The 25,056-nt window shown below is 52.4% G+C and overlaps 1 protein-coding gene across 4 annotated transcripts in view; it reads right to left on the bottom strand.

Annotated features, from left to right (window-relative positions):
• Nucleotides 1-25,056, bottom strand: part of SEMA3G (semaphorin 3G) — a 70,984-nt gene that overhangs the window by 18,015 nt on the left and 27,913 nt on the right. For all 4 annotated transcript variants that reach the window (XM_043551679.1, XM_043551678.1, XM_037905070.2 and 1 more), the window contains exons 2-7: nt 21,471-21,631; nt 16,166-16,228; nt 6,987-7,106; nt 4,285-4,375; nt 3,636-3,752; nt 2,905-3,047 (exon numbers count right to left, since the gene is read on the bottom strand). In XM_043551679.1, the coding sequence (XP_043407614.1) occupies nt 2,905-3,047; nt 3,636-3,752; nt 4,285-4,375; nt 6,987-7,106; nt 16,166-16,228; nt 21,471-21,485 (549 nt within the window). In that variant the 5' untranslated portion in view covers nt 21,486-21,631. The remainder of the gene's footprint in view (nt 1-2,904; nt 3,048-3,635; nt 3,753-4,284; nt 4,376-6,986; nt 7,107-16,165; nt 16,229-21,470; nt 21,632-25,056) is intronic.

The following is a 25,056-nucleotide window of genomic DNA, read 5'->3' as shown; positions in this document are numbered from 1 at the left end:
CAAAATCTCAAACTCTCACAGGATGGGAAAACCATTCCTAACCAGCTCTACTGAGCATAGGATCACAATATGAATAAACTCAAAATTGTTTCCTGTCCTGAAAGAGGACAAAAGGTCACAATCTCATAAATTTTCATGAACCGATAATCCAAAAAAAAATTTCAGATCAGGAGAGCGGGTCAATCAATATGTTTCATTTGGACCATTTCATTTCAAATTCAACCTTCTTAAAATGCTTTAAAACTTTTTTTTAGTATAAATTAACAAAAATTTCAATATGCAAAGTTGTTTCAAAATCAGAAGATAAAATTTCTCATTTAGAAATGGTCAAAAATGGGACATTTCAACAATTTTTAAAAAAAAATAAAAATTTTGAATCAGGCGTTTCTCCTGAAAGCAGACTCTCGTAAACAGCTTCAGTTTCAAGGAATCAACATTTTCCAAAAACAACAAACATGTTTGTCTGAAAGTTCCCAACCAACTCTAATTCTCATCCACTCATGACCAGACTTCCTCAGAGATGACCCAAATCCTTTGCGCCAGTCACCACAGTACATCAAAAGAAGAGCAGGACTTCACACCAAAGAGCTGTGAGTGGAACTTTCCAAATTGTCATGATGGCGTATGGGCTCACTGTGGCCTCCAGGTCTGGAGCGCCCACTCCAGGTAGAGTCCAAAAGAGTGCTGAAGTGGCCCACAGCTCTGACACGCAGGCTACCTGAGATGGAGTGGGATTCAGAACCGGCACAGCTGAGCCACCAGGCAAAACAAGCTGCAGTAGATGGAGAATGACGTCCGGGATGGCTCTGGCTAGTTGCAGTTAACAAGGACCCTCTCACTGCACCAACTCGGGCCATATGGTGCCACCCAGGACCTACCTAATCACACAGTCCCATTGAACAGACCAAGTAAGACATCACGCAGTAGGAATGTCAGAATCTGGCCCTTCATCATGCTTGCTGTTGCTGTTCCGACCCAATTAAAGTCACTGTAGTTTAAATTTGAGGTATGATGAATTAATTGAAATCTGGGAAACAAAATCATGGTTGGTGCGAAGGATGGATCACAGTGAAGCAAGACGGGCCAGGAAGAGGCTCAGGGTCTCTGATTTATAAAGAACAAAAGAAAAGGGGATGTAGAAAAAATGGCCAGGAAACTGGAGAGTTTCCACTTGAAATGTCAGCTTCAATCCCCATCTTTCTCGTCAAAGGCTTAAGTAGGATTTTTGTGCCAACCACATTAAACAGAGTCATGAAGCAGAATTTTCCTAGCCTTGGCTGGAAAAGAGTCATTTGCAGCCTTGAGAGATTTCCATGACACTCAAGCACCAGGCAATCTGGAGTGTGAGGCTTTGACTGAAGTGTTTAGAAAACACTACAGGTGACTTTGTTCATCTCACTCCTGAAACCCAAACGGAAGGACAAAGCAGCTTTGATTTCACAGTTAAATCTGGAAGAGCCAGAGCCAAAGCCCATTGAAATCAAGGAGGAGGTGCCGTGGGCTTTGGATCAGCTGCTCAAGACCTGCCACTTTGGTGGTTAGGAATTTAGGAGACCTGGGTTCAATTCCCAGCTCTGCTACAGACTTCCCGTGCAAACTTAGGCAAGTCACTTCATCTCTAGGCCTCAGTTGCTCATCTGTAAAATGGGGATAATAGCCATGCCTCACAGGGCTGTTAAGATTCAAGACTAATGAGGGCCATGGAGAGAGGATTCTGGTTGGCTCTCTGGAAGAAATTTCCCAGTGGTGAGATCTAGCCAGCTCCTGCAGGAAGTGGTGTGAACTCCAGCTCTTTGGACATTGGAGGCTGGACCAGGCAAAGCCCTGACAGTTATGGGAGCTGAGCTCTCTTGAAAAATCTACCCAGAAATGTCTGCACCGAGCATTTTGCTAATATCAGGGGAGTGTTCCCCCAGCCCAGGCCCAGTGTAGGGCTGCCTACGTTGTCCCCTTCCAGAACATGGAGTGCTATAGACATTCAGGATTGCATATAGCCCATGGGCAGTCTAGGATGGGCAGCCATAAATTAGAATGGCCAGGAGCTGCTCACACTTATGCTGTGGGCTGTTTTGGCCCCTGGAGCAGTCTAAAACCCAGAATGTGCAAAGGGGTCATAAAACTTCCCCAGAAGCTGAAGCCTGCTGAAGGTGTAGCCCAGAACCAGACCCCAGTGTTCCAGGCACTGCTGCTTTGTGGCTGAGCTAGTTAGCAAATGGGGACCTTTTTCTGTGGAAAATTTCAAATTTTCAGCAAAAAAACAACCAACCAAACCCCTGAAATATTTTGGCTGTAAATGAAAGCATTTTGATTCTGAAATGTCACTGTGGTGTCTCATGGGAGTCGTAGTTCAGATGCCTTATGCTTCCATTCTCTTCTAGAGGCCAGGTTCCCTAATAAGACAACATCTCCCAAGATGCATCATGGCCTTGCTTGTTGGGGGGGAAGCAGGGCATCACGGGAAATGAAGTCTGGCTGAGACACCTGGTCCATAGAGGAGAATGGGGGCAAGAGGGACTTGAATTACAGCTCCCATGGGGAATCGTGGCAGCATTTCTGAAGTGAAATATTTTGGTTTTGGGGGGTTGAGTTTGATGAAAAATGGTTTTCCATGGAAAGCGACTGAAAAATCGCATCAGGTCAAAATCCTCATTTTCCACTGAAAAACAGTTTTACCAAAAAATTTCTGGCTGCCCCATTGGGCACCTTTGAAAACTTTACCCAATATTTATTTTCAGAACAAAGCTATTTACAGGAGGATGGGGGCAAATAGGAGTGAGGAGATTCCCCCATAGCTCCCCCCATTAACCCCCAAAGACACAGTAATGCTACCGGGGGGTCCCACCACCCAAAACTCATCAGAACAGTCACTCCAGTGTTACCACACATTCCCTCCCATGACCTCACCACACAGATTCGCCCAACGCGGCTGAAGATGGCGCGGCTTTTGCCATCTGACTCCACTGCTTTCTCTGTGAAGAAGAAATAGACCTTGTCATTGTCCCGGTCGTCATTGTCTGGGATCAAGTAGGCGGCCACAAACTTTGGATCTGCGTGAGAGAAAGCCCAGAGCAGAGCTAGAATATACGTGGAAGAAACATGAAGGACAGCATCCAGCCCAGCACTGCTCCAAATGGTGCAGTCCCTGGCAGAGTCTCCACTGCGAGCGTGGCTTCCTGTAGACCCCCAGGTCCTGGCTGCAGAAGCAAACAGGAAGCCAACAGCCAGTCCTGTCAGACGGGGCATCCCCTTCAGTCAGGAGTTCTCAAACTTGCCATAATATGGGCCACATCTTAGCAGGCCACTGTACCATGGGCCAGTTCTGCCCTCCTAAATTCACCATTGGGCAGCCTCCTGCCATGCCTCCCCTCCCATTTGCTACTGCCCAAGCCACACCCTCCCTTCCCATTTGCCATCTCCCAGACCAATGCCCCTCCAGCCTGGTCATGCATACTGTGGCCTTCTGCACGGACCTACAGTGAGCACTGCATGGTGGGGTGGGTGGCATCCAGGAGTTGTATTAAAGAGGAAGGTGGCTGCAATTTGCTTCATTTAATACCAATTAGCTGGGACTTCAAGCTCTAGGGGTTTTGCTGAAGTGCTTCCCCCCTAGGCAAAGTCAGAGAATGTGCTTTTACCATTCAGCAGGCGCTGATCCATCTCAGTGCGTAGAGATGAGCGGGCCCCCATGCTGCGGAAGATCACCGAGTCCCGGCCCAGGAAGTCTGCAGTGAGGCCTGTGTACAGCTCCCCTCCTGGGAAAACAGCCCCACAGAGAAAATAAAACCCTACAGCACGGCCCTGTGGACTTCAAACCCGTCCTGGAAAAGGAGGGCAGCACCCTTGCAAAGGGATTGGGCTATATATATGCTGTGGGAAGTCTATGGCCTGACCCAGGTTAGAGGTCCGAGAGGGGAAAGACCCTGATCTTGATTTCTGTGCTCACCTGGAATGGAGCCACTGGAAATATGGACTTCAGACGTTGCTCTAGCCAGGGAAGAATCCCGAAGTAGATTTCTAACTGGTTATAAATTACTCTAGGCCCAACTGTGCTGTCCAAGACTGCCATGTCTCGTCGAGGCTGGCAGCTGTCGAATCCCACTGTCCCTAATATGGCTGCAGTTGATGATCTTCCATAATAATTTCTCTTCAGTCTGTGCTTTAGCAGCGGGGACCCAACTGACCTGAGATCTCGGGGTTATGAGGGTTTCTATCAGGGCAGCTCAACCCTAAGCAATGGTCAGTTGTGGAGGGTCAAGTCTTTTGCTGACCCAGCAGGACACTTACCAGTGAAGGTGCTTGCAAAGGCCCTGTTGGGCTCATGTGGACACTTGCCCCGCCCATTCTGCACACTCGTGGGATCCAAGCTGAACACATGCTGGGAAGAGGAAGGATACACAATACAGGGTGAGGCAACACAGAGATGCAACCAGGCTGACTAGAACACAAGCTGGGTCAGAGATCTAGGCTGGAGTCCAGAAGCAATGCCTAGGGGGGTGCTTGTAACATGGTGGTCAGTGGCTTGGAGCCTGCAGGTCATCTACATGGGAATAAGATACACACTGGAAGGGATGGGATAAGGTGTGTGCGACACCAACACAGATTAACTATGACTCTGCTCTGAATGTGGCCCCATGGGTCTAGTTCTGGGCAGCTGGAGGAGTGGTCTTGGCCCTTGTAGCCTGGGCATTCTACATCTCCCAACATCCCCACATGGCATCAGAGGATGCTGGGCATCTGACAGCACTGCATTCCAGAATCTGGGGGTGCCCCTCCTCCCAACACAGCGGGGGGGGGGGCTCTGCAGCTAAAGCCTTTCAGGCCGTCCTCCTTAGAGTTTAGTCATTTTCACTGAGATGTGAGGAAGAGCCACAGGAAAGGCACAGCTTCAGCTCAGCAGGAGAATTGGTCTAGAATAAACGCAGAGAAAACTCTGCCAAAAGAAAACCACGGTCCTTTAGAACAGGAGTCCTCAAACTTCATTGCACCGTCACCCCTTTCTGACAGCAAAAATTACTACATGATCCCAGGATGGGGGACTGAAGCCTGAGCCCGCCCTGGACAGGGGGACCAGAGCCAAAGCCCAAGCCCCACCACCCCAGGTGGGGGGTCCAAAGCCATAGCCAAGGGCTTCAGCCCCAGGCCAGGGGCCTGTAACCCTGAGCCCCGCCACCAAGGGCTGAAGTCCTCAGGCTTGGGCTTTGGCCCTGGGGTGGTGGGGCTCAGACTTGGGCCCAGGGTGGTGGGGCTTAGGCTTGGGCCCTGGTGACCCCATTAAAATGGGGTCCCAACCCACAGTTTGAGAACTGCTGCTTTAGAACAAAATCCTCCTGCCATGTGCCTGGCTCCGTGCCTGGGGCCCCTTGGCACTGGGGGCATGGGAGACTGAAATAGCTCACGCGCTGAGGGCCAGATCCCTAGCTGGCATCCATTAGCTCTGCTATGGAACTCTGCCAATTGACACCAGCTTAGGATCTGACCTCAGGTGTCCAGAGTCCTATTTACCCCTCTCCCTGGGTCCCTGTCTATGGCACATTGATGTACGGAAAGCTTGGATTCCCGGCCCAGGTCACAGAGAGTTTGAATAACCAGGCTGGTGCAAGTGGGGAGGCTTGCAGTTCTGTCCCCACCCCATCGCCCTTGCACAGCTGACATGCTGTGCAGTTTTTGGCATCTCCTGTCTGCCTCTCCCCTGACTTGGTGTCACAGAGCAGGCCCTTCACGCAGCCTGGATCTCCGCTAGGCAGCCGTGGCTCCATGCCCCCACCCAAGCACAGCCACGCTACGGAGCAGGGCCCTGCCGAATGTCTGCAGGGGTTCTGCAGCACCAGGAACAGGGCCCCAATTGTGTTCCGCTGCCTGGTGTGACTCTGGGAGGGGACGCAGGGACAGGACCATCCCAGGCTCTAGACCTTAGATGGCTATGCTGAAAGGGCTCTTTCTCCTCCACACTCAATACAAGAGGCTCAAAGCCTGTGTGGAAGAAGGGGGTCATAGGGAGGCCATGCTGATTAAGAGCAGGGGTCCTGGGCATGGAAAGAAATGTCATGTACAGAACTGGCCAGGGCGAGGGGGTGGGAGCAAGGTGGGTGGATCCATGCGGCAATTCAGCCTTGTTCAGAGGTGGGGAAGGGAGACGTGCTGCTCACTCTACATGGGGCAGCGGAGGTTCCTGGGTCTTCCCTGAGGCGGGTGGTGGGTTGTTTGCATGGAGCGGCTCCCCTTGCTGGGCAGGAGGCTGGCGTTGTGTGGGACCAGTGCTGTGCACGGATTCCCCCAGCAGTGCAGAGTGGCCTTATACCATCTGCTCATCCCTCTGCCGTTCAGGTGGTTTGCTCCAAGCAGGGCAGGTGCCACCTGCATCCCCTGGCAGGCAGGTGGTTTGCTCCAAGCAGGGCAGGTGCCACCCACCAACACCCTTGCGGGGCTCACCCACTCATGCTACATTTTGGCCATCTGCCTCTTCTCCCCCTTCCCCCGCCCCAACAGTTCAGGATTGTCTTTTCCTCCTTCCTTCCCATTCCTGGCTCCTTTTCAATCTGCTTCTTCCCCATTTCTCTCCCCTGCCATTGTACCTAGTGCTGCGGGGCCTGTGCCTCCATGAAGCATAAAGAGAAGAAGCCCAATGGGAAAGAGAGTTAGGCCAGACTTGGGGTTGGAGGGGAATCTGGCAGTGCAGCTGGAATCAGCCTCATGGCCCAGCAGAACATATCCCCAGGACATTGCAGAGGCTGGATCAGGCCAAGAGACAGGCCCCAGAGTCCCAGCTCTGATGTAGAGCTGAACATTCTCCAGTCCAGGCCCTTCTCACAATCCTGCCATGGCCACGCGGCACCAATAACCCCAGGGCAGCTGCTCTAAGTGCTGGGATTTCCCTACAGTCTTTGCCAGTGATCAGTGGCACGGTCTGGCACCAGCTCTCATCACAGGGGCTCCCGCAGGATTCGCTCTGCAGGACTCAGGCAGGCTGTCCCGGGGCGCTGCCTTACCTCGCCACGATGTCCCACGTCAATGAAGGCACATACAGGGTGGAAGGCTCCTGTCCCACAGGCCAGCAGGTGGGTTCGGTTGAAGGGATGAAGTGCTCGGACATAGTTGGCACATTCCGTCTGGAAGAGAGACGGTAGGGAGTGAGGTTGTTTGACCAAGCGGATCTGTCAGCGCATGGGAAGGACTCAGCACCGCCTTCCTCTTTGCCAAGCGGCGTAATGTTCCTCTGACTGTGTGTGATGGTGCAGCGGGTTCCTTAGCAATGGATGGTTGCTACAACAAACACCTTGTAAGTCACCACCTTAATTAGCTTGTCTAGTCCACACCCTACCCCACACAGTGTGGCCAACTTGTGTGATTTTATTGGGTTGCCTGATCGGCTGATTGCGAGTTCCTTATGTTGATTACTGAAGAATATCCGGTGGACACTCTGAGGTTTGGGAGGTTGTCGTCCCAAGGTCAGAATCCCTATTAAGCTGGGAACCCCGCCGTGCATGCTTGCAACACTCACACTCAGGAAAAACCTTCTCTATGTGTAATAGTTTCATTACTACAGTTAGCCAAGTTACAAACACTCCAAGCCAGCAAGGTAGCTAGAGAGAATGCAGAATGAGCGTCCGAGCATCCAGAGACTCACATCAGCCCTTGCAGAACAATTTGACATGGCAGTCATTATCTTCCTCCTCAGCAGCCGCATCTTCCTTGTCACCACCACCAATGGTCATCCTTCCAGCATCTCCCAAGGCACACAGGCCGAGTTACAGCTTCTACAATGCCTAATGCATATTCAAGTAGGGATGCCAGCCCCTTTTCCTTATCTCCATTTCCTCACCCTCTGAATGTTGGGGTGCCCTCCTGCCATAGGTTCCTAGCCCACTTACCTTAAGCTTCTTAGCATAAGCATCAACTCGTTACCATGACATTCTTGCGGTCAGACATCTGTTGATGTTCCTAACTTAAGAGACTGCAAGCGGTTCTAAAGTAGTATCTGTGGCTACCTGTCAGCAGTTTAGTCACCACAGCGTTCTGTCTTGTGATATCTTATGATCTAGGGTTACTGTTGGTTAGCTGCTTGTACTCCAGCTTTTAAGGCCTTGATTGGTTTGGCTAAACTATTGTCTTTCAAGCTTTGAGACTTGCAGTCTCATTGCATTACTGCCTTAACTTGTACCTATGCCTTCCCTAGCAAACAGCTATACCTAAAGGCTACACTTGCGCATCTTGCCCTATTCGGTGCTTTTCTTAAAGCCCCCAGTTCCTGGAGTCATGAGGTTAACATTTAACAAGCAGAGTCAGTTTCTAGTCCTCCTGGTTGCAGAGAAAATGTGACCCATACAGACCGAAGAATCAGAAGAATATGAAAAAGCACCCAACATGTACTAGTCAAAAAATGTCTCATGTTTTTTAAGGCAACTGCATGGTATCTGGGGCCTGACTCAGAGTTTTGAACACTTGGAGGCGGCAATGCTGCACACGCACTGCCACAGGACCCTCAGATGAGCACCTGCGCTGACACGTTGCTTGCGAACCGAGCAGACCAGGGGATGACAATGCAGTTTCATGACCCCTGGCCTGGGATGTGGCAGACCCGGGTTCAAGTCCCTGCTCTGCAGATTCAGGGCAGAGTTCTTCATCCCACATGGCCCCAAATCAGCTGGGTCTCCCACACAACCCCGCAGCTTACAGAACAAGAGTCTCTCTCATTTCATGGAAGCTGATCAGTCTCAGCAAAAACGTTCCAACCAGCCCTATTTGGGAAACAGCTGGCCGGCGAGTTGACAGCGCAAGACATTGGTGCTGCTTTCTGCAGCTGTGCACTTGCCCTTTGTTTCTACAGAGCAGGGGGAAGAACCAAATGAGTCCCAGTGCATTACGTCCATGAAATATTACAGCTCCAAGCTCCTCCTTGCCCCCCCACAATCATCCTAACAGCTCTTGGAAAGCTCCCATCACACTGGGATTTTCCAGCCGCTCCTCCTCGGCTGGGGCAGGGCAGGCAGTATAAACCCAGTCCCTTGTCCTTGGGCACAATAGCAGGAAGCAATACGTGCTCACTCACAGCTGTGAAGGTGGGAGGGCAGTTCAACTGCCACACTGCGGGGAGTGAGACCGTTCAAGGTCCCTGCTCCTGCCTAACAGAACAATATAACTCCCAGGGGGCAAACCCCTGCACCAGCTCCTCAAGTCAAATGATTCCTTCCCCAGGCGCCCCATCATGCAGTCACGGGATCCCCATGCCACGGCACTGTCATTGCTTGGAGAGGCAGGTTCCTGTATTGGCGCTCGTCCCCTTCCTGGCTGCTTGGCACGTATCCCATTCTCCACCACTCCAGTCCAAGTGACTCCTTCCCCCGCAGAGAGTTCATGTCATCCCCCAGCCCATTGTAGTATCTCAGGCCAGGAAGTGAGGTCTTCATATTGCTTTGTGCGGGGGCTTCCTGTATTAGTCCAGCAGAGCTGCAGACAGTGCATTCTGCTGGCGGGCCCAAGGAGACAGGCCTAAATCCAGCATTCTTGCTCAGCAGTACCCAGGAGCAAGAGCCTGGCTCCTCGGCCTGTATGCCCAGGGCAGCTGGCCCAGGAAGGTGGTACAAGCTCCAGGATTGTGGACCTGATGCTCAGCTGGTATAAATCAGCACAAGTCCAGGAGCTGTGCCAAGCTGGCCAGGCTGAAGATCTGGCCCCCGCATGTCAAAAATCATCTCTATTGGTAAGGGATCCCATGTCTACCCCCTGTGGCATTTCAGGACACCCCTGGGTTCTTAGCCTGAGCACCTCCCTTCCAGCATGAGTGATGCTGGATTGCTCCCTAGCTTCATTACCGGGGAGGGGCAGTGAACATGGATGGGTCTCCACCCAGTGCTGTGGAGTTGGGGGGATACGGAGATCACTGCTTACCCTGCAACACTTCCCACTCTGTTGGGGCAGCTGCAGCGCATGACCCCAGGACACCACCATTTTCCATCGCAGCACATGGGCCTTACTGTGAGGGGTGACCTGTGTAGGTAGGTGCAGGCTACTGGCCTGTCTCCCCAGCCCAGGAAAGCCTGACTCTGCACCCAGAGTCTCCCAAGCCCTTCCTTCCTTTATTCTTCAGACAAAACACTCCCAAGCCAAGCAGGCTACAGGGACCCAGAGGCCTCTCCCCTTCCCTGCACCACTTAGCCCTGTGTCAGGATCTGCCACAGGAACCTACTGGCTTCCTATAGCTTTCTCAGCCCTTTTATGGGGATCACCTGACCCCCTTCCCAGCTAGGTCTGATGATCCAACTGGGCTGGCTGGCCCAGGCCCCCTGGCCCTTAAAGGAGCAGGCAACCCTGTTATTCTCAAGTGTAATGCAGAGCCTGCCATAATGCCCAAGAGCATGAAAAGGAGGGGAACAGACTTTCCCCTACTCCATAACAGCAAGCTCTGTATCATGCTCTGGCTGGTCAGATCATACCTCTGTGAGGCCAAGCCCTTTGCTACAGTCTGAAAAGCACCATGGTAAGTTTCCCAGCTCACTCTCCATCCACCTGTCTGTCCTTGCTGAATGATCTGAAAACTCATGGAGGAAATTCTCAGGCCGCTGCCTGGAAAGCACCATTTATCCTCTGCCGAAGGCCGGTGCCATCCACCTGATGCAGACACACGACTTTGTCGGCACAGCATTTCCTCCTGCTTTCTGGACAAGGAGAATGGGGGAACAATGGCAGGAAGTGAAGGAGACGGACAGACAGACACGCACAGCTGTCTTCTGGATGAATTAGTCATTTAAAGGGGAGGCTGGCTAGTAACGTGGGGCAGGATGATAAATGGCCTTTTGAGACTGCCCTGGATTAATTGCTCCCTCTTCCGGAGCAGCGATCTCCTGGCTGATAAGCAAAGAGAGACCAGAGAGACTGTCCGAGCATCCTCTGCCGGGCTCCAAGACTCTATCCGTCCGGCGTGGCTCAGAAGGAACCAGCTGTGCTGCTTCACACGGCAGAGATCAGTCATCCTCCCTGGTCTCTTTCTCCAGCTCCACATACGGCACCCCTCATCCTGGAGCGGAGATGTTCAGCAGCACTCTGGGTTAACCTAGCCCACTGGAGTCAGCGCGAACACTCCCACCGATTTCTGAGTTAGGCCATAATGAGGCTGGTTCTCCACTCATCTTCACCAGCGCTATTCTGGTATCCAGTGCAGCTGGGATACTCCGGCTCACTTGGGTGGAAGTGAAAGGAGAGGCGGCCCCATCAGTATCTCTGTTTGCAAGCCCAGCCTGATCAGCCCTGAAACATTTTATGACCCTGACATAGGAAGGACAGGTAGCCCACTGGTGAGCATGTTACAAGTCCCCCTCTTTGCCAATCCACAGGGGATGTGAGCCGTTACAGCCCACAACCACAAGGCATGGGCTCTTTAGCTCAACCTGTAGCAGCTTATGCTTTTAGCCCCCAAGGTCCCCAGTTCAATCCCCTAGTACGTCGGCCAAGATAGCAGCCATCACAGATGCACAACAAAAAGAGATAGGATGGGATTAGATTTCCTTCAGCTGTCAGGTTTATGCATGGTGAGCCATTTCCTTGAGACAGCGGAGCTGGGTTGGTGACAAAACAGCTTCTGTTTGAATTAGGTCCTAGAAGCGCGGTACCAAAGGTTATTCTTCTTAAAAGAAATTCAAAATATTTTCCTGAAATAAAAGGTCATCTCAAGTAACCTTGATTAAGAGAGAAAATCTACCTTCATGTCCTAGGGAAAAAGACAGACACTTCCTTATTGCTAGAGGAACGGAATACAATTTGGAAGAATGATGACGGTACGTTTCCATCTGCATCTCTGCTCCGATCCTTAAATTCTCACTGCATAAAGCACTACGGATGCCAGTCGCTTCAACAATGAGTCAAGTGATTCCTACCAGAACACTGATATAGGGCCATATCCAGCCTGGGCTAAGCCTGGGAGTTTCAGGTCTCCAGCCCCATGGTTTGTAAAGCTTTGAGACACAGTGCTAGGGCCAGGCTATCACAAATGCTGGCTGTTTAGCTGCATTGCCTTCCCGTGATTGTGAGCACAGCTGGACACCTGATTCACATGCTGGAAACCTCAGCTTTTCCACCCTTCGGTGGAGGTGGTACCATGCGATGCATTCAGCTCCTGTGATTCTCAGTTATTCAGCAATCATAGGAGACCACTCTATGTTCCTCTCAACCTGGGAGATGGGTTGGGTAATAGCATGTGGACCCTTTGTACCTCTAGATCACTGTTCCCATGTGAAGGCTTTTCAGCGACCTGTGTGGAATGGGTTGGTGGGGTCAGTCCAGTTCCTAGCAGGGTGGGGTCCACTTCACAGGAGCCACCATCAAAATTGACATGGGGCAAACAGGCTATGAAGGCTCCTCTCCCAGCTCTGGGACTGGCCCCCTTCAGGCTGAGGGGCCTTGTGGGGAAGTTTGACCACCCTGTGGATAAATAGAGGCCCTCAGACTTAAAGGCTGGGACCTTTCCTACAACTGTTTATATTCACTTAAAGAAAGCAGGCTGCCTTTGGAGCTCTCGCCTCATCCCCACAGCATGTGACGCCGAGTGCTTTGCCGGGGGAAGAAGGCGTTCTAAGGACTCCGTCTAAACCTGTCGACTGTGATGAATGTCTGTTTTCTTTTGTCTGAATTACGGAGTTTGGAGAGAGACCCTCCGCGGCTGCTCGTCTTGCGTCAGTGTGGCGTGAGCTACATGCTCTTCTCGGGCAAGAGGGCTCTACTGGCAGGTGTGGAAACCCAACAGCAGCAGCATTTAGAACAAAAGTCACTTGTTCTGCTCCCACCGTCCCTGTTTTTGAGGCCTCTCTTCCTTGCTACCCAATGGGCAGGAGAGAAAGATCCTAAAATGGCTGGTAAGTAACTCCCACCAGTCATCTGCTTGTATTTTTCTGTCCTCTGGAAGCTTAGAGACTTCTGGACAGACAAATCAACCAGCAGCAAGAAAATGATGGCAAGAGAGCAATGATGCATAGCAGTCCAGGGGAATGAGACTCTACAGGTGAAATCCTGACCCACATCAAAGCCATTGGCAAAACTCCCATTAACATCACTGGAACCAGGATTCCCCCCGCCGCATTTCTAACTGCTTGGTTACCATATATTGACACAACCTCTTCATTCTTAATGGCTGATTGCCATTCCTTAGCCTGTTCTGATTGGTCAATTGCTGTTGCACTAACTCACTGAAAGAAGCTTTGATCAGATCTTCCGCTGAAGGGAATAGTCATACGGCTCTGATGAGTTCAGTAGAGATACGCTGATTTACATCAGCTGAGGATCTGGCCTACAGTTGTTTTTTAACTTGGGAAATAAAGGTATCACAATCCAACTTGTACAAAGGCGTGCTCATCTCTGAACCCATTCAGTCTGTGAGCATGAAGAAACCTGGAAATCAATATACCTACTGGACAATAGCTTGGGAACACTGTTCAATAGGAAAACAGCCCACACAGTGTATCAGCTGGGCAGGCCAGTTTCTAAGACACAAGAACCAACCGAGACCTCAGTTCTAATCTCCAGCTGAACCAATCAGAACCTTCTATTACATGTGGGTAAGTAGCCCATTCCCAAACCCGTACAGGACTGCCACTTTGGCTGAAATCCTTCAATCTCATCTGAACCAGCTTGTACCTTTATAATGTACTAGTTCTGGGGTTCCGTTAGGGTTGGAATCCATGCTTGTTGGGGAGAGGGTATTGGTTAATCAAAACAAAGGCAAAAGGGCTGAAGGATTAGCCTTTGGAGGGAGAAGGACAGGGTTGGTGAAGGAAAGAGAAGGGAGACCTCAGATCATTTGGATATGGATCTGAAACTTGGAGAGATTCTCAGAACCAGCCCTCCAGCCTTTCTGAGCCTCGCCTCTTCTTGTTACCAGCAGCAGATCCCAGACGAGACCGGGTTCTGTTTCAGCCCCAGAACCTCTGCCGAACAGGGAGAAAAGCAGCCAGAAGTTGATGAGAAGAACAAAACCATAAGGAAACTGCAGCAGCAAAAAGCAAACATGAACTGTGGATTGGTGAGTAGGGAATACAGGGGAAATGGATAAACATGTGTAAATCCTGGGCAAAGGCAAGAGGGGAGCAGCAGCAGGCCTTTGATGTGCTTGCCTGTGAAGCTAGCGGAAAGAGTTAATCCCACACAAACAACAAATCCAAGGCAATGATGATAGTTTTAACACAAAAAACCTGACTCACCCACTCCCAGCATGAGCATCACTGGGAAGATGAAAGTATTTTTAACTCCACCCGTACAAGCAGCAGTCAGGTCGGATGAGCCTGGCTTATCTGGAGCTGCTAGTGGCTGGTGAATTCCATGAAGCCAATGTCAGAACTCACTGCCACCCCCACATGCTCCACTCCAAGATGGCAGGAGCCCCGATCTCCCTACTCTACTGAGTACATAGATGCTGAGCCGCCCTTTTGTAGTCCAACTGTTGGTTTCTCAGCCTCTCTGCTGTTTATTTTTCCTCAGAAAAAGTCTCTCAAATAGCAAGGGCTAGGGGAACGGAGAAGGGCCGCCCCAGGGCCTGGATCCACTGGTGAGAGCTTGCAAAATAAACATGTGGAGGCCGAACTGAGTGACAGCCACTCCTGGGAGCAATTAACTTTGGGATGGACTATCAACAAGGGGTTCTCTTGCCCCCTCACTCCCTCCAGGGTCTCAAATCGTGGTTTTAAAATAACCATTTGTAAGGAGCAGGGGGAAGAGTCAGGGAATCAGGGAACTGAAATCTGCCAAACACCCTCCAATAAAGAATTCCGCCTTTTCCACCAGCTTCTTGCTGCTCACTAAGCACCATGTACTCCTCCTTATGGCCAGGAGCCAAAGGCCACTGAAGCCAATGGAAAGGCTCCTATTGACCTCAATGGCCTTTGGATCAAGATTTAAGCATGCGATGCACATCACTCCTCAGGGTTCAGCAGGTGAGAGGAGATTTAGTCCACTCCCTGTGCTGGTTCAGTACCACACCCTGCCCCCATCTCCCCAGCCAAGACCACTCACCATCTCATGCACAGCTGTTCTGGTGGGGAGACACCAAAACTACCCACAGCTGAGAATGCCCCAGCTCATGCTATGGGATATTGCAGTGTGTAATGCATGTATGGACGGTGAAGAAAGCTAACAGTTTAAACGGTGTGCCCACACTGTATTCAGGAAGTGTGACTGCAGCATGTGTGAGCTCAAAGCTAGCTCAGGTATATTTACACAGGCTGCAATCAGATCTCCCGACTGCAGTGTAGACACATCCAAAGACTGGCTTCTGCTCTGCATTCACACTAAGCAAACTGCTTTCCATGTACACAGTTCCAAACTGTTCTGCTGCCAGCTCTGTAGTTAAAGCCCTGGACTGGGATTCGGGAGATCTGAGTTCAGTTCCAGGCTCCTTGTATGACCCTGAGCCAGTCACTTAGTCTCTCTGTGCCTCCGTTTCCCCATCTGTAACATGGGGATAATAATCTTTTCCTGCCTCAAAGGGGCTTTGTGAGGATCAATCCATTAATGTTGGTGAAGAGCCCAGATGTGACAGTGACAGGGGCCATATAAGAACCTAGATGTGAGCCCAGAAAGGAAAAGTGACTTGTCCGAGGTCACACAGGGTGAGCTGTGACTACACCATCCAGGTTCTATGCACTATCCCCCAGACACGTCCCCTACCGATGGGAAGGGGAACCACAGCCCTGAATATAGAAACAGACACCACCTCTTCAACTTCACAAACCCAGGACAAGGCCTAGTCGTCAACTGCTTGTTATAGTCTGCAGTCAGACACATAACAGATGGACTCCGCCCCAGAAGCAGTAGCTGCTCAGGAAGGACAAGAAGGGCTATCACACACAAGGAGAATCCTGCTAGGGCGGCCCAATCATTGTTTAGTGACCAGGCAGAGCTGAAGGGGCCAAACAGGAGCCGAGATCTGCTGGGGCCCACTCAGGACATGGGCCTTGTCAGCTGGGAAGCCAAGGATGCAGGAAAAGGGCCCAGAACAGGACATAACACTCCCTCCCGTTTCCAGGGATGGAATGTTATGGAAGAAGGGGGCCGAGGGAGAGGCATAAATAACCCCTTTATCGCCTTCTTTGACAGCTAGAAGCGCGTGGAAAAATAAGTCAGCGCAGCCAAGGTGAAATCCAGAGCGACTCCATCAGGAGATTTTAGGAGGAGCAGAGCAACTTACCGTTGGGTCCTTTCCCTTCTGAAAACACTCCTCCTTCTGTCCAGGGAGAGGCGGCCAGGAAATCTGAAACAGAAGACAGGAACCTGAGGCCAAGTCACTCTGGGGACACAAGCAAGGGGGGGACTGAGGGAACTGGGATGAGGGGAAGTTTTGGGGGGCAGTGCCCCTTGGGAATCCACTTCCTCTAAGCGGTCGCCCTAGAAGAATCAGGGATGTTAGGACGTCAGGGCATTCAGCCTCCTTCAGATGGCTCTGATTTCTGGATTGGGGCAGCGTATCTGGACACAAAAGCTCTTCACATCTTAATCTTCCCTGACAGCCGATGGAAGTGTCTCACTGCTCGTAATCGTTAAGCATTAATAGAGTGGGCTGCAGGTGGGAGTAACACAGGCAGAGGGTGGGCAGGGTTCCCTCCCCAGTGCACCCTAATCCCGACCTGCAGCCCCCCCCCCCGCTAGTCTAATTTTGGGATCCCAGCCCCCTCTTCCCCAATTTTTGGTCAGAATTTGCTTTCACTTCCACAAGTGTAAGCCTGGCTTCAGTGGAAGGACCCCAGATTTACACTGGTGTAACTAGAATCACTCTTTGTCTGTAACTCTAGCAGATAGTTATCCTAGCCACTGAGGGCTTTGAAAGTGTCTCTTACAGTAACCTCACTGATGCTGCTTGGCAGAGGAATCTGGATAAACAAGAGACTTGTTCTTAAAAAAGATGAGAGTCCCTGCTGATCTTCCCATCTCCCCGGGGGAGGTCTCACCCCCTCACAGCCACAGGTCTAGAGCTAGAGACACACAGCATGGTTTATCTTTTGCTATTTGTCCAAATAAAGCCAAAGTTACAGCTGGCAAAGACACCAGCTGAACTGAGAAGGCTGAGCCACTTAGAGAGCCTCTTACATGGTGTGTTTCATCTCTTGGGCTCAAAAAATGGAAAGACCGATTTACAAAGATGAGTCAGTTTCATTACTCCCCTGTCGACATGTGGGGAAACTGAGGCACGAGGTGGGGCTGTGACTCATCCCAGGTCCCCCAGTGGAACAGTGCCAGGTTTTTCAAGGCCCAGTTGAGTGTCCTGCCCACAGAATGCTAAGGGATAATTAAACTACCTGGAATATTAGCCTGGTTTGGAGCTTCAGTAGAACAATTCACTGCCGTAATAACAGCAACACTCTCCATTTACACCGAGCTTGTTATCCAAAGTAGGGCACCACTGCTCCTGTTTTACACATGTGCCAAAAGCCCCACAGCAAGTCAGTGACAGATCTGGGCATAGAACCCAGGAGTCCTAGCTCCCCAGTCTCAGTGCTAACCACTGTGCCTTACTGCCATCCCAGAAAGGGCCAGTCTGAACCACAGGAAAGTGTCAGTGTCTCTGAAACATAGGTTTGCGGGGGGTGGGGGGGTGTGAGCGGGGCGTGGGCATGAAGCGTGAGCATCTTAAGGTGAGGGGTGACTGTATGAATCTCTCGTGTGCTCCGAGTGCCCCCGCCTGTGTGTTTGTACCAGAACCCTGCACCTGCGGCAAAGGGCTGGATGCGTCTGAACGGAGGCTTTGTGCATGGTGGGAGCGTGTCAGCATGGGTACGGGGTGGCATGTCTTTCCTTGCAGGGTCTGCGTGTGTACTGAGGTGCACGTACTGGTGAGCTAGAGAGAGGGCATGTGTGTGTGACGAGGTGGGTGCCTGATGGGTGAGGCAGACTGTGTGCAAGAGTGCATCCTCCCCCTGCCAGGCCTGCTGGCACCCTCGTGGGCGCCTCCACCGCTCAGATAGAGGGCAGGCAGGGGACACAAGCCCTTGACCTTTTCTCGGTGTCATTACAGAGACACTGAATTTCCCTTCTCTGCTGCACAGTCAGCGAGGCAGGGCTGTGGGGGCCGCTCCAGCTCTCAGCTTGGCCTGACAGGGTTTCCGAGCGGCTGCGGTCACTGTCCTCAGGCAGGAATCCCCTGTGCTAACAGCCCTGCTGTAGGAGAGGCAAGGAAAGCTGTTGGGTCAGGAGAAGCCCATGCGCCCCAGGGGAAGTGGGAATTGGGGGCCCAGTTACCAGGCCAAGACACAACACCTTTCAATGTGGGGCTAAGGGCCTCGATCTCTCTGCCGGTCTCTAGTCCGAGCCATCTTCCCTACCCACCCTGCCATTTCCCGTGGGCTCAGGGATTCAGACGCAGCCCTCGGGAGCAGAGGGGTGTCCAGATTGGGCTGATGGCCTGCCATGTGATTCTATGTGGCAGATGAGCTCGAGCACAGTAGAGGGGAGTTAGCCCTGCCTGGCAGGGAATCCAGACTCCCGGGTCTCCTTGCAGGAACGCGCACAGCACCTGGCAGGGGTGGGGTTTCTCCCTGGCACAGCGATTGCATTGCTGCCACCAACTTCTCCCCTTCAAACTGCCCCTCTGAGCCCCTGAAATGCAAAGCACTGCCTCTCCTTCCCCGCTGCCTGCCTGTGGTGTCATTCCGTGGCACTAGTTTGGAGTAGACCAGCTTTGGAAGGAGCTGGAGGATCCCGATACCTGGATCAGCAATGACCAGGCACTCTGTGGACCAGGCATGTGCTTAGCCTCTGGACAAGGGCCTGGCAACCCCAGCCTCAGGCTGCATCACAAACGGACACCAGCCTGAAGATTACACTAGCAAGCACTGCACTGATGGGTCTCTGTCTCCATGGGCTTCCGATCAGATTGTCCCGTCAACAGGCTCCATCTCTTACCCATGTGCGTCATCTTCCTCTGGGGCGAAGGAGGGATTCGCTCCATGCTTACTCACTGATCTCCCTGCCCCAGCATACTGCTCTGCTGACGGACCTCAGTCTGTACCGAGGAGGATGGCACTACCCACCCCCATGCCCCAAAAGTCAGGTTCGGGGGGTTCTGCCCCCACACTGGCCTCCTTCTGTGCCCCTAGGAGACAGAGGAGAATTGGCTCAGTTATGCCTGATGACCACAGCGAGAGCGGTCATCAAGCCAACTGGTTGCATCAGCACTCTGTAGACAGAGGAGTACGCCAGGGGTCAGCATTGATTGTAACGCCAGGCCTGCTTGACTCCTTGTTGGCTGCGGAGAAGTCCAGACCCCAAATCTGGACCTCCGCTACCCAGTTCAGATCTCTCCCTAGAGCGAGCTGTAACAGAACCTCCAAAACCAAGCATCCCTGGACTCCAGGGCAGTTCATACACGGATCCAATCAGGAGCCAAACTTCCCAACTGGGCACCAGCTCTCGTCAGTCCCTAGGGAAGGGTTCAATTTGGATCATACACCCAAAGGCTCAGCTGATTATCCACCCACTATCCCAGCTCTTTGGTCTGCAGACAGGGGCTGGAAATCTCATGAGAACAGTCTCTCTTGTGAAACTGGCAGCACCCCTGGCGTCTAAAAGGGCTGGAATAGCCTGTCTCTCTGCACTGTGTCACATTAGCCTCCATGCCTGGCCTGGATCTGGAGGTGCAGAGCCATATGCATGAAAAGGAGAGAGCAATACGTCCCCCTACGGTGGAGATATAGATACAGAAGGCAGTAAATAAGGACCTCATCTGCTCATCGGCTGAGAGAGGGACGGATCAGAACTCATCAGGTGAGAGCCCGGTGGGGCACAGAGAGGGTGGGAGCAGAAGTCTCAGTTAACAACGTTATTTTATGTCTATTAGCAGAGACCTCGGCCCCTGGGCTGTTAAAACAATCCTGCTTCCGTCCAAAAATGCCTTCAGCCCACTTAGCTGCGAGGGAGTCACTGCGATAAGGTAGCGTCTATTTATTTATTCTCATAACGTGGTTGAAAAGAGTGGACGTAGCTGGGTTGCCAATGTCAGACGCCTATGGCTCATAATTCAATCTGTGTCAGGCCCTGGGCTCACAGGAAGAGGAGGAAATGAGATCCAATTACACTGACTTCCCTTGGGGACCCTCCCTCTCGCTCTGTTTCTTACAGGAGTGGGGAGGGGAACTCCTACGCTGACTGATGAGGAGGTTTTCTCCGGTCTCCCCATCCAGAGGAGAGCACGCTGGCTGATAGGCCTCACCACACTCCTGTCAGCAGGTCTTCAAGAGGGGGTTTGGGGACAGAAGGGGGAGGCATATAGTGTGGTTATGGTCCAAGGATCTAATCCAGGGGAAGAGACGGGACTGGGCTGGGGCACAAGCCCCCTGCTCCCCTCTGGGGGGGAACCTGGGGAGAACAGCTGAAAGACCCTTTGATCCAGCTTACACTCAGCGGGCTATGTGGGGATCTAAGCCAACATGCCAGTCAAAGCTCAGTAGGGACAGAGCATCAGGGGAAGCAGTGCCACAGAGCCATATGGGAGAGGGATCCGTTGTGCATTAAAAGCAATGAGCCCACACTGTAAAGTCTGGGGAATTTCAGAGACTGGAGTTGGGGGCCCCCCCTTAGCGTAGGGAAATCTGCAGCGTGGGAGGCAGGGCACGCACTCGGTAGCAAAGGGAGCATTTGGGAAGAACTGGCGCATCACTGTGCATTGAGGGTGGGTTTTTCAAAGTAACCTAACTCTGCTCACACTGACATCAAAGAGTTTTACCATGGAATCCGACAAGAGCCAAGCTAGGCCAAGGCTGAGCGCTTTGAAAAACCACAGCCCTAAACAACTACTGGACCCAACCTAAACCAATGGGAGCAGTGACAGGAGACAGGGGATGCTCATGTGGGCAGGAGACCCCCTGGATAGCCATCAAAACCCAGGCACAAAATGGGGCAACCAGCCACCATCCTGCTGTGCCTCCAGCGCAGACTGAAATCCTGGGCCCACTGAACTCAAGGGCAAAGCTTCCATTGGCTTCACTGGGGCCAGGATTTCGCCATGGCATCTCAGAATTGCCTGCCCCAATGTCCCCACTTTCTTGTTTTCCGTCCCCACCTGCACGGATTTTACCTTTGGCTCTGTCATCGAATGGGCTAATTCGTCCTAAGGGTTCCATTGATCGCCAGCCTGTGCTTCCATGCTGCTGATTACAGTTCATTGCAGGCCAGCCCCCTGCAGGCTGCACGCTTTCCCATACGTGCCCCCAAATTCCATTAGGTGCGATGTTTCCGGCCCCTCTTTAATGAGCTCTGCCTGGGGTCCAGTGCTCCTGGAAGATCCCTGGCACTACTCCTGACCTGCCCGCCCCATCCTATTCCAGTTCTAGCCTCCCCACAGCTCTGCCAGTGCACCTCAGTCCCGATCCCTGGCCCAGTCTTTGGCCACCGCGCCTGGCCCGTCCACACCAGCCCAGCCCTGCGCACACATGCATCATGTGTGCTGTGTGGAATGACGCTGCCCTGCTCACCCACATAGGTGCGGAGAGATTGAGTGTTACCTCCTTGGCGTCCATGCCAGGCTGATCCAGCCACAGAGAGTAGAGTGTATCTTTTCCCCCGACGAAGAGCCGGTCGCGGTATTCGTCCAGATACAGGGAGCGGAAGTCTGGGAAGCCCCGGTGGCCGAGGAACAGCTTTGAGCGGTTAGCAGCCAAAAGATCTGAAGGCAGAGAACAAGGAGAATCTACTTGTGATGTCACAGCACATGAGGGCAGGGAAGGCGGGGACACAGCGCAGATCCCCAACTCTAACCTGTCTGCAAAACCAGAACAATCATGCCTGGCTCACTTACCCCCGGGAAGCTCCATTATAGCCAAGTACGACAGCCTCAGAGCTGCTCTAACTTACTCTCTGTTTCCCCTGGCCCACTGTGTGCCCTAAATAGTAGAGAACAGACGTAGTGTAATGCATTCAGGCCATACCCTTGGCATGCCCCCAATTTGCCACCTGTGCTGGAGGCTGGGAGGGGGCCAGTGTAGACTGCCCCCCCCCAGCTCTACTCCGTTTCCAGGGCTGTTTCTGCCCACTTTAAGGTCTCTTTATGCTGCTGCCATTGGTCATTGCTGCACTGCAGCTAGAGACCCAGATGTCTTCTCTTGCCAGGGCATCCCTGACTGGGATAGGTGAACCGAGTTGGATCTGAGCCTCGACCCCAAAACTCCAACTTGAGCCATTTGGGTCCAGCTCCTGCCAGGACTGGGATCAGTAGAAAGCCATGTCAAAGGCATGGCCAGCCTGTTTGCAGCCCTAAGAATTTCACATAAGGCCCTGCCCTTGGGGGTTCTCCCGACCCTTTGGGGTTCACCCTTTGTTAGTTTCACACCCAGCCCAGAGCACCAGGCCCTCGGTGCAGCTGGGAGTGCTCACTGCACTTAGCGGGAGGAGCTGGACGGAGCCATCGTCAGCCGGGAGTGAGGACAGGAGGGAAATTTACTGCTGATAAAAGCCCTGAAGATAAATGTCCTGTAAAGAGTCTGTCAGTGCATCAGCAATTAAACTCCCCTCCGCAGACAGCCCAGACCACAGGACAACCCCAGGGGCTGCTGGGAAGAGGCTCTGCAGGCCAGGAGTGTGAGGAGACCATTGCGAGGGGGAGAAGATGAAAATGCATCGAGAGAGGGGTAATGGGCTGCCTGGGGCGGGAGGAATGGAGAAAGGAATTGCCCACTCAGTATAAACCCACGTGCCCGCTGCTGCCAGCCCCACGCTGCTCCCATACGCCAGGCAAGAGAATACAATTCACTCACAACCCCACACACACACCTCCCAGCTACACATGCAGGGCATCTGTGCTGTGCACACTTACGTATTAACCTTACCAGGGCCATAAATCCTGCCCCTTGCAGCACCTCATAGTGACCCAGAGCACTGGCACGCCCTACGAATGTGCCCCCGGCCCTGACTCCTCCTGGGAGGAATTACTCCTCAGTCCCTCGCCCTCCAGGTCAGGATAACACCACACCACCCCCCAGTATCTGCCACCTCCTTAGACACAGGCAAGGCATCTTCTGTTGCCATGGCACTACCATGCGTGTGCCAGTCAAGGGAAGTAACTAACATACAAGTTGGGGATCGGATGAGACATGCCTGAGCTCCGTTTAAAGACAGATTAGATGGAGAACCTCTCTGCGTATATGCAGACATGTTCACTGAACAGATCCTTGCTCACACAAAACTACAACACAATAAAAGCGAATGCTCCTGTGCCCAGCTAGAGCTCAGCACAGTCCCAATGGGGCATTCTTGTGCCCCCCTTGGAGCAGCTGGGGGATGGAGTGGAGGGAGAAGGCCCTGCTGTGTTCTGTTCTGCCTTGCTGCCTGGCATGGGCTCCCCAGTGCATTCCTTTTGCATAATGAGTGAAAAAACCAGCATCCTAGAGATTAGGCATCTGGAGCCTGTGGTGTATTATAACAACCCAGGAATTGGGACTGCGGAAGGAAAGACAGAGGCTTGAGGTTTGCCACAAACGAGCCACTTGCCAAAGACAGACCCAGCCAGCTTCCCATTAAGGGTCCTAGTTGACCAGGCATTTCCTGTACCAAGAAGTACAGCAACTGGGACACCGGCTAGAGGGCATTCAGAACGCCAGCTGTACACAAGAAACTGTGCAGGAACCTGAAGCACAGAAGTAACCAATGAATGGGAATGGAGCAGGGGTGCTCCCAGGAGATTGAAGGTCTTACTCCTGACCCCACCCTTCCTCTCGTTCTGCTCCTTTGGCCCAGTGGCTTTACAGCAAGCTGGCAGTACCTCTGAGGGAATCCACACTCAGATGGCGATTTTCCAGTCTTCTGCTAGTCCTTATTCCCTCCAGGACACAGGAAGGGGAACAGGCTGCGTTCGGCACGATGGGTGTTACACGGACCGGGTGGACTCACTGTGAATACGTGGCTTACGGTCTCTGTACACTCCATCCTTTGGAATAAGGGTCAGGGTGGGAAGGAATGATGGGTAAGAAGCGGATGTGGGGAGCTGGGAGAAGGAAGGGGGAAGAGGAGCTGGAGAGAACAGGGAGAGGTTGAGTAGAGGAGTCAGAGAAGGCAGGGCAAGACTGACATGTAGCACGTCAAAGGAAAGCTCAGTTGGCATCACCACTATGCCACGCTGATACTGCCTGGGACAGACCATGTCCTGCTCCCTGGAGTTTTCCTGTCATTCTTCTGCCACCAAGTGCACCCCACTGAGGGAAGGGGATTGGAGGGACAGGTCCTGGCAGCTGAAGAGCACGTGTGTTATGGCGGCACACCTGTTCTGAACGGGGGGGGAGGTGAAGAAACGGGTGCAGATTGTGACGCCAAGTGACCTTCACAGAATCACAGCTCGGGGTGGGGGCAGGGAGACTTATCGGAGGCTTGTCTCCGCCGTGTGGTGCGTACATTTACAATTAGATAAACTGAGAGAGCAGGATCTTGGCACCAGGCCCCGGGCTCAGGAGACAGAGGTGCTAGTTTCCAGCCACTCTCTCCTTGATCCTCAGTTATTCCTGGTCAGCTCAGGACACAGGCACACAGGAGCAGCTTCTGGCCACCTTCCTGCGCCAGCACCTTGGGAAGGGAGCCGGCAGGGCTGTTCTATCTGAGGAAGAACTTCACATTAAGAGTCTCTGAGGTCATAATGCCCAGCAAAAGGCCTCCCCGAATTCCCACACAGGAGTTTAGAGCAACCGGAGCAGAGAGAGGTTCAGAAGAGCCCATCCAGGCTCCCCCACACTCTCTGTGACCACGTTGGCAATGGTTCAGTCCCATCCACACTAGTTCACCACCAGCTGACGGGGGAGTTGGGGAGGATCCATGACTGAGAACCACAGTTATCAGTAGAGGATTTTCCTGGGGAGTGACAGCCATTGGCAGTAGTGCATCAGTTCTCTGGAGGCTTCCAGCCAACCTAGACGTGTTCAGCAAATCCCCAATTCTTTCTTTTAATACCACATCTAAGGGCATCAATTAAAGGTCCCCGTTAACCTGAGATCCAGTACCCAAGTCTCTTCTTGATTTTTCTCCTTTCACATAGCCAGCGCTAGCTTTGGACAAGGACTAAAGCTAGCCTGACCTCTGCTGTTATCTATCTCATCCAGTCCAATCTAA

The sequence above is a fragment of the Chelonia mydas genome, chromosome 7, assembly GCF_015237465.2.
Source record: "Chelonia mydas isolate rCheMyd1 chromosome 7, rCheMyd1.pri.v2, whole genome shotgun sequence".
Lineage (NCBI taxonomy): Eukaryota > Metazoa > Chordata > Testudines > Cheloniidae > Chelonia > Chelonia mydas.
The sequence above is the reverse complement of the archived record's forward strand: the minus strand, read 5'-3'. Positions and strand labels throughout refer to the sequence as shown.